The following is a 10,000-nucleotide window of genomic DNA, read 5'->3' as shown; positions in this document are numbered from 1 at the left end:
TCTGCTTAGAGAGAGGTGAGTAGAATGGCAATGCTGTTTAACCTTTGAAGAGAAAGTCTGATAGTCCGGTGGTTGTTTCTACTCTGGCCCACAAAAAAGAACTGACCATACAGAATAGAACATTCTGTCTCTATGAAACTGACAGTACTCAAATTATATTTCATCTCTAGATCAGGTACTGTAGAAATCAGAGGACTTTTCAACATTTAGTGAAACATATTGTAACAGTCCTTTGTCCTAACTCAAGGGGAGGTAAGTTGAGATGTTTTCTATGTAAAATATAGAGGAGGATAGAGAGAATCTCATATTGTAGTGTTTTCATGGCACCAAAACATTACTCTCTTTTGATTTTTAATACACCCCTCCACACACACACACACACACACACACACACACGCGCTACTGCGTCGATATTAATAGCAGCTTAGCATTAGTGCCAGACCAGTCTAGGCATCAGCATGACCAGCGCATGATCCTCCCTGACATTCTGAACCGGTCAGATGGACTAGCAGAGGACAGACAGGGAGGGGCAGAGACAGGGAGGGGATATACGAGGAGAGGGTGGGAATAGGGTAAGAGGTGAAAGAAAGGGAGAGATGGAAAGAGGGGAAAGGTTGAGTGTGGTGTGAAGAGAGGGGGACAGAAGTGATAGAAAGAGAGAGGGGAGTAAGATTGAAAAAAGGGAGAGAATGGGAAAGGGAGAGAGAAACTGGAAGAGGGGTGTGAGAAGTAGGAGTGAGAATGGGTGTGAGAGAGAGAGAGAGAGAGGGATGAAATCAGAGAAAAATCGAAGGTATGAGAGTAAAGGAAAAAAGTGGGTGAGGGAAGAAATGAGAGAGGGGGTGGAGAGAGAGAGTAGAGGACGAAGAGAGGGTAGAGGGGGAAAGAGAGAGGAAGGAGGTGTTAGGGGTGAAATGAATGGCACATTTTATGAAGACAGTTGGGGGGGGGGGGGGGGAGAGAGGGCTAAGCAGGAGTACGCTGTTTGATGGCAGAGAGGACGTTCCCACGGTCAGGAAATGATTAGGGAACGGTTAGGGAATGGTTAGGGGACAGTCTTCAACAGGTGGCTTGTTCCATACAATGTCAGTCGGATTACTGGGATATTAGTTTTAAGAGGGCCTAATGCAAGAGATTGCTGTATATACGACTGTATGACTTTCAAGGGCAGCATGTAGGAAAGGAAAGGGAGAGTGACAATACACACAATATACAGTATTAGACATGACCTTCCTAAATCGAATTTCAAGAAAGATAGGAATCACTTGTGCGGGTCATCCTCCAATAAATATAAAACTATATTTTCTTGTTCTCAGTATTGACTTTGACTGATTTTCATGTAACTTTAAAAGAAAGTACATGATCAGTGGAAGGAGAGACTGTACTCTTTAACATTAGAACAGCCATGGGTGGGGTCATTTGACCCTGTGAGTAATTTTTCTTTTTATATCTTTGCACTTGATCAAATTTCAAGACACTCCTTTCATGACTTTTCCTAGATATGTGCGTTCTGCCACCCAGTATCCTTACATTTTCAAAGTCACATCAGGATAACCTAGTATAAAGCAATTTTTTGCAGTTTTTCAGACGGCCAACTAGTGGTCATGTGTGTAGATAGCAGCTTTCCATTGTAAAGACTATGGTCATTTGACCCCCGAGGTGGCTCTTATAGTAGGTAAAATAGGCAAGGCTTGTTGAGCAACGTTGTTAGAACGCTAGAATCTAAAGTCTAAATTAATCAGTTTAGTGGAAAACACACTCCATAACTGACACACATGCAGAAACAGAGGGAATGGGACAGAGAACAAAAGAGAGGATAGACAGGGAACGTGGGAGAATAGACAGGGTAAAAGAGAGAAAAAGAGATGAGTAGAGAGAGAGAAAGAGAGGGAGAGGGAGAGAACTCTTCTCTCACCTGCAGATAACCAGTAGAGTGGTTGTGGTAAGGTTGGTCTAGTTCCTGCAGCCCAGTCCAGAGAGGCTCGTTCTGCAGAATGAGATAAGAAGAGTGAGAAAGGGAGGATGAAGGAGGGAGGAGGGAGAGCAAGAGAGAGTGAGAGAGAGAGGGAGAGCAAGAGAGAGCGAGAGGAAGAGCGAGAAGGAAAGGGAGACAGCGAGAGAGAGGGAGAGAGAGAGAGACAGAGACAGAGAGAGAGAGAGAAGGAGAGAGAGGGAGGGAGGGGAGAGAGCAGATTAGATCTGTGAGATAGACAACCAAATCCTCTTTCTCCTGTCAGTCAGCATGTCTGACACACACACACACACACACACCCTCCCTCTCTGATCAACCAGCTCCTTCCACACATATACAGTAGAGCTAGCCTATCTTAGCCCAGTTCTCCAAGTAGATGTGGCCTTGCCTGTAACATCATATCCAAGGACAGATAACATTAGACCCTGTCTTAACCTAAACCTAACCAGCATGCACTCACACACACATACACACATACACACGCACACACGCACACACACACACACACACACACACACACACACACACACACACACACACACACACACAAACACACATAACGTTTGATATAAAGTTGTCAGGTTCTACTGGGTCACGCGCAAAATCCATGTTCACCTTATTACTGCTACTTATTTCTTCATCCTGTGTCCTGTATAAACCTCTGAGTAATTTCATCTTCTCCTTAGTGCATGGCTTCCCTGTCTCTGAGTGGCAGTCAAATGCATTCTTATTATGTGTGTAAAGCAGTCCCACTGTATGGACTGAAACCAAACAATCAGTTTAATCTTAATATTCACATTAGGCTTAAAGGTAGACTTAATCTTAAACTTAAAGATAGCCAAATTGTTGCCACACGGCTAGTACATTGCATTGCTGAATCGCTACAGGTAAATAATCTTGCTTGGGGAAAGCTGAAACATCTTGGTAGTCATTCCACTTGCCAAGGTAATGTCACATCACTGACTCTACCTTTAATTCACTATAGCCTTTCCCCAACAAGGTCGAGAAATCTCTGAAGGTGACAGAGGCAATGCGTTTTGCCGTAGAGTGAGTTACACATGCGCACCCACATGCGCACCCTGCAGAAACTTGAGCTGTGTGAGCTGATCTGTCGTAACACCCAGAACCCCTGCTGGGGTTCACCACTCACCACTCACTTCCACTATGGATTACTGTAAGACCTGTGGGATAGAGGAAGAGAGAGAGAGACACCCCACCTCCTCTAGAGGATTAGGAAAAGTAATGTCTGTGTCCTAATGGTCTCCTTGTCCCCTGTCTTCCCTATCCTCCTATCACCAGTGATCTGAATGATCCTCTCCTCTCTGAGAGAAGGAAATAAGGGGAAGCAGCTATTTAAGACAATTATTTGGAACACAGCCAAGGAGGGATGGTATCTTTACAGGTATTTGACCAGTTCCTCCCCAAACAGAGTATTACAGTCCTGGGATAGCTAGGTATACTGCTGCTATCTCTGCTGTTAGACATTCAGGCCATGCTATAATTTATAATTAATTATAATTTTAATAATTTTGCCATTTAGCAGACGCTTTTAATCCAAAGCGACTTACAATTACGAATTACAGGGACATTCCCCCTGGAGTAACTGAGGGCAAAGTGCCTTACTCAAGGGCACACTAGTAGTGGTGTGGTTTCAGGCGGGATTTGAACTCACAACCTTCCGATCACAAGTCCAACTCACTATCCACTAGACCACCACTGCTGCCAAGAGTGATGCCACACAGTGTAATAGTATAGAATTTACACTTTCCTGGAACAGACACTGATGAGAGTTGTGAGAAAGGCTGAGTTCCAGCCTGAATACCCTCTGCCAAGGCCAAAGGGAAGGGAGCACGTGTTTAAAAATGGAATCCTGCACATGTCTGACCCAATGCTATACCTGCAGATCCGAAATCAGTTTAGTCTCCAAAAAAGTAATAGCCCAACCTTGTGGTCAACTAGAGTAAGTGAAAGATGAACAGTCAGACACATTTGCAAATAGTGAGAGTAGTAGAATGAAACACCCAAAAACACGTAAGGCATGTAGATTTTTTATTTCCCCTGTACATACAAGTGAAAAATACATACGTACAAAGAAACAAACAAACAGAAATACAAAGAGGGAATTGCAAACAAACAACCCCCCCTGTCTCCAACTGTTTTAGGAGTTCCAGAGACAGTTAAAGGGATAGTTCACCCCCAGGCCTGTCAGAGACAGTTAAAGGGATAGTTCACCCCCAGGCCTGTCAGAGACAGTTAAAGGGATAGTTCACCCCCAGGCCTGTCAGAGACAGTTAAAGGGATAGTTCACCCCCAGGCCTGTCAGAGACAGTTAAAGGGATAGTTCACCCCCAGGCCTGTCAGCCTGTTCATACCACAGAAGTGAAGCTGAGGCCATGACTTGGTGCAGCCACATTGTCTTTCCCATTCATTTGGGAATGAGGCCTGCAGAGGACCTCTACTGCATATAACAGGATTACAACAGGATGGCATCAAGCTTCACGTGTTGCACGTACAGGGTTTGGATATGTCTCTATCAAATCACTTTGATCTGGAGGAACTATCCCTTTAGTCTGTGTAACGGTAACAGAATCAGGAGGCAAGAGCTGGTCATAATAGTACTATGCAGAAGCAGGTGGAGGGTAGTCCAGGGAGTCCCATTCAGACATGCTCAACATGCAGCTCCACTGTGCGTGCAGGACAACAATGCTCATCATATCAGAGATACATCACACTGTACACACTGCGCCTATAGAAAATCATTCAGATGCTACATGTTTTTTCTTGTAGAATATATTTTTCATGAACATAAACTATTTATCAGTGTACCAGAGCTTGGGATGCAAAATCAAATCCAACATAGACACAGTGGACAAAGAATATAGCAAAAACAAAAATTCACAGCGGAACAATTCAGTTGTTTGTTTTATCAACCACAAACCCATTAAGGATATGTTTGAAGCCACTATATACAAGAAGTTAATAAATATCTGATCAAAAATAAATACTACGGTACACCACTAATGTCTCATCACACAGGCAAAGCTACATTGCTGAGAGTGCAAAAACAACCCCAACTCACCCCACCCCAACCTCCACCCACTATTCCAGAACATCTGACCTCTCTGACCCATCTCTCCCATCTTGTCTGTATGTCTTGTCTTGTCTCCCATCTTGTCTTGTCTATATTCACACAGGACAGGAGGTTTATTTTGGAGGAAAAAGTCAAATGTTTGTGATAAGATAATATTGACTACCTATGTGCTAGTATATACCAGCTCATGCAAACTGTTATTGTAGGTTTCATGCAAATGCCTTTGAAGGGACACACTATTGACCTTATTAAACATATGAAGCTGAAGTTGTACTATATATGTCCATGCAATGAAAGATCCACCTGTCAATCAGTCTGCATAAATAGCTTGTCATAAAGCTGTGAACAGAACTAAGTGGCCATTTTTTCTCTATATGATACAAATGCTGCTGTCATACAGTGGAAAGCATAAGCATGACAATATGGGTTATAATGACCTGTTTATGGTCAATTATGGCCAATTCCTTTTTGGTCAGACTTGCACATTGGGTCCCAATTACAAACATTGGTATTGTGTATCTTGAGATATCCAGGATCAGATTGAGCTGGCTGATTTCCCCTATACAACTCAAAATCGGCCAGATAGATCTGATCCTGGATAGCAAAAAAGAATCAGGATCATTCTGATCCAGATTAAAAGTTTTGAACAACTGGGCCCAAGAGCTTTAAGTAGGTGGCATTGTGAGAATCACTGCAGAATGTTATAACGTAAACTGCTCAAGTCTCTGTCTTTAACACTAGAGGGAGACATAGGATCAGTTGCTATAACACATATGCCACCCAAAACAGTCTGAAACCTGAAACTGAATAAACATATTTATGTTGTAGTAAAAATTGATAGCAAATGGTAAATCATAACAATTTATATACAGTATTTACATTGACTTTGATTAATCTTATGATTACACATTTTTCTTTTTTAGAGATTGGCATCGCAAAAGTCATGTGTCAAAATTCTGTACTGCACCTACAATTATAAGAAGGCACCTTAGAGGCATCTACTTGATCATTCATGTGGGCATATAAACTACAGAGTGGCCAAGTTTCATGTCAATATCATATTTATCTATTTGATGGGAAGTACTGCAAAGCCTCCACTTAGGCTGCAGACCACAATAAAGAAAGTGAACATGGTTAAGCTATTATACAATATGGGTCAGGGTTGAGGGGTCAGAGGTCATGGGTTAGGGGTCAGGACCAAGCCCAAATGAACACTAAACCTCCAGGTAGGACCATGCAACGTCAAGAGATCACCATCATCTATGAAAGCATGGGTGCGCTAGCTCCAGGACATGGCACGGAAATGCACAGGCAGCAGAATGTAGAAAACAGCATAGAGAGTCAAGAGCTCAGACACGTTTCTGTAAGAACTGTACATGCTACATTTCAAATCCTTCCAGTACACTTGATCTTAGACCATTCATTAAAAGACTCCACCGACTCTCATTCTCTTATGCCAGTGACATCATCATGCTCCTGGACAAGGAATGATGCACGGAATGCAAAATATCTCTGCCAGTTGAGTTATCAGCTCTCTCTCTCTCTCTCTCTCTCTCTCTCTCTCTCTCTCTCTCTCTCTCTCTCTCTCTCTCTCTCTCTCTCTCTCTCTCTCTTCTCTCTCTCTCTCTCTCTCTCTCTCTCCCTCTCTCTCTCTCCCTCTCTCTCTCCCTCTCTCTTTCTCTCTCTCTCTTCTATCTCTCTCTCATCCTGGCCAGTTGATTATCAGCTTTCTCCCTCGATCAACCTTTCTCCCTTTTGAAATTCTCTCCATCTCTCGTGTTCATTATTGTGTTTATGTCGGTGCATTGCCCACATGGGGCTGCAGGGTGGCAGGGCTGCAGGGCTCCCGTAGCTGACAGCGGCTGTTACTCAGGCTGGGAGACGGGGCTCGATCTTTAAAGAGAGATCATAAAGAGTGTCCTCATCCATGATCAAGGTCTTATCTAACAGATACTGGGTCACCTGGAGAGAGGAAGATAGAGGAAGAGAGAGAGAGAGAGAGAGAGGGAGAGAGAAAGAATTAGCAATTTGGATACAGAAGGAGAGAGAGGGCAGGAGATTGCAATAGAGAGAGAGAGAAGAAGGGAGAGGGATGCAGAGAGAGGAAGATGGAGCAGTGAGGAAGAGGGTAAGTATACCTTAGGTTGGTGTTCTATCCTGTAAGGAGTCTGCTGGAACTGGCGTATCTCTCGTATGATGTGGGAGATCTGTGGATGAAAACAAAAGCAATCACATGATCACTATGATAAACCATTACAATCAACAACAACACTAATACTAGTGCTAAAAGAGTGTGCATGACCGTGGGACTGTGTGTGTATTTACCATCCTCATCTTGGAGAAGTTGACCAGCCCCTCCTCAGTGAAGTTGGGGGTTCCCTCCTCTATGAAGGCCAGGTCAGTCAGGTACATCCCCAGGTAGGGCACCGAGGGGGGGTTACAGCTAGGGGGGGAAGGGGGGGGGGGGGGGGGGGGTCAGTTGTCAGTAGCATGCCTAGGAATCAGTTTCTCATAGTATATTTGTGACAGCAGCTGGTGAAACCGGGAACAAGTCAGCAGCCGATCAAATGTTCAGACTTTTATTCAGAAAAATGTAAGTACATTTCAACATTGTTGAATATCAATGACACACTCGCTAGTCAACTAACACAGCTTGTTTTATGAGCCTGCTAACAATGTAAAGTAGTGTTACAGTTATTTAGGTAGTAGTGGGGATTACACACCGAATCCATTGCGTTGCAATATTTTGGCTTAACTAGCGAGTGTGTCATTGATTTTCAACAACGTTGACATTTCTTTACATTTTTCTGAATAAAAGTCAAATTTTATTGGTTGCCGACTTGTTCCCGGTTTCACCAGGTGCTGTCACATTTTGTGTTTGTGTATTACAGTAACCAGTCTCACTTTTTCAGGGTCTCCCTCAGGTTTTTGAACCTGCCCTCCGATGACACAGTCTTCTGCAGCTTGTCCATCAGAGCTTTAGTCTGGATACCATCACAAAGATATCAAGAAAAGTGACACGTTTGAAAAAAACCCGTTGCCTCTTCACTGAGCCTAACCTCTAACCTCATAACAAACTTTGTTTTGTTTTTTACTCTGTACACATTTCAGTCATGCTGCTAGCTACATTTCCAATTGTAACTCCGTTTAATTCAATTCAATATCACATTTCACATCTCATAAGAATTGGAAAATAAATGTGGACATAAATCTAGTGACTCTAGTGTGCACTGTGCACGGTCCCACCTGTTTGCAGACTTTGGCCCATGTCTTTTTCAGCCTGTAGATGGCGCTGCGGTTGAGAGCAGAGGTGATCTCTAACACTCCGTTATAATTGTTCAGACAGCGACAGATGTCAGCCACGGCCACCCACTTCTCTATAGAGTTGGCTCTGGAGCCCACGTCTGTGTGTGTCATAATCTGAGATGCCACCAAATTGCTCATCTGATTGGGGAGGGGGGGTGGGGGGACAGGGGAGGGAGAGAGACAGAGGGAGAGAGACAGATAAGGAAAGAGTCACACCAACATTGAATGAGTTCACATTAAATGTAGGCTACTAATGCAAAAGAGACATGTGCATATGTGTGTGTGTGTGTGTGTGTGTGTGTGTGTGTGTGCGTGTGTGTGTGTGTGTGTGTGTGTGTGCATGCACATTAAATGTAGGCTACTAAGGCAAAAGAGACATGTGCATGTATGTGTGTGTGTGTGTGTGTGTGTGTGTGCGTGCATGTCTCTTTTGCCTTAGCAGCCTAAATGTAATGTGCATGCACACACACACACACACACACACACACACACACACACACACACACACACACACACACACTCACATCATTGAAGTGCTGGCTGGTCTTCATGATGTAGGGAGTCCTCTCAGTCTTGTCCACCTTCATCCAGCCCTGGCCCAGGAACTCCCTGAGACAGACATTCCATGTGACAATGATCAGAAACATGACACTATCATACTATAAGAGGGGTACTTGTATCAGGAACATGACACTCTATCATACTATAAGAGGGGTACTTGTATCAGAAACATGATACTCTATCATACTATAAGAGGGGTACTTGTACGGGGGTCACAACAGGATATGATATCTCTGGAGGATATGACATCACCTACTCATAAGGGATGCTTCTGAAGACGATGTGATCCAGCAGAGTGATCTGTTCAGCAAGCTCCATCGCTGACAGAGACTCGAAACACTCTACCCTGGGACACTCCACCTAAGACACACACACACACACACACACACACACACACACACACACACACACACACACACACACATACACACACACACACAGAAACACACACACACACACACACACACATATTATATGAACATACAGTATATTTTGTGAGAGTTGACAGTGCCCTAAAGGCCCTAGTATAAAATGAAGTAGTAAATCTTATTCCGTCTCTCTGCCTGGAGAATTCGATAGTGTAGGAGGCCAGAACACACGGCTACACACACACAGTGGAACTAAGCCTAATGTTCACAGAAAGCAGGAATTTAATTTAGCCAATTACCTTGGTCTGCCTCTGGGGCTGGTCTGAGTGCCCAGCTCTGATTGTTCTCTATTAACACAAAAGGTGATGAAACACATTGTACTCCTAATTCCTTTCTCCTGTCTGAGGCTGTGGCCAGGGGCAGATGTCTCTGTTTGTCTCTCTCTTCCTTCTGCTCTCTTTCTCCCTTCCTTTCATATCCCCTCTTTTACTCCCTCTCGCTGTTGTTTGCCATCTTCTCCCTCTCTCCTTCACTCTCCTCCCTTTCACTGTCCTCTCTCTCCTTGTAATTCTTACTACTTACTATTACACAGATTCTGTAATGACAGACCCCTTCCAACAGAGGGTGGTAAGAGCTCACCTAGGGTCAGGCCTACTACTTCCAAAGAGATCAAGTCGATGAAGTCTGATCTGTTAGCTATTG

General features: G+C 43.8%; 1 protein-coding gene across 1 annotated transcript in view; it reads right to left on the bottom strand.

Annotated features, from left to right (window-relative positions):
* Nucleotides 1–6,932: 6,932 nt before the first annotated feature.
* rasgrf2b (Ras protein-specific guanine nucleotide-releasing factor 2b) overlaps nt 6,933–10,000 on the bottom strand; it is a gene marked incomplete at both ends in the record, with an annotated part of 33,075 nt that continues 30,007 nt past the window's right edge. The window contains 7 exons of the mRNA XM_080532320.1: nt 6,933–7,025; nt 7,202–7,270; nt 7,389–7,506; nt 7,968–8,047; nt 8,310–8,507; nt 8,894–8,978; nt 9,187–9,290. Of these exons, the coding sequence (XP_080388446.1) occupies nt 6,933–7,025; nt 7,202–7,270; nt 7,389–7,506; nt 7,968–8,047; nt 8,310–8,507; nt 8,894–8,978; nt 9,187–9,290 (747 nt within the window). The remainder of the gene's footprint in view (nt 7,026–7,201; nt 7,271–7,388; nt 7,507–7,967; nt 8,048–8,309; nt 8,508–8,893; nt 8,979–9,186; nt 9,291–10,000) is intronic.

This window comes from Nansenia antarctica (genome assembly GCF_963989245.1).
Source record: "Nansenia antarctica genome assembly, chromosome: 5".
In the NCBI taxonomy this organism is placed as follows: domain Eukaryota; kingdom Metazoa; phylum Chordata; class Actinopteri; order Argentiniformes; family Microstomatidae; genus Nansenia; species Nansenia antarctica.
Note: the sequence above shows the minus strand (reverse complement) of the source record. Positions and strands in the feature narration are given on the sequence as shown.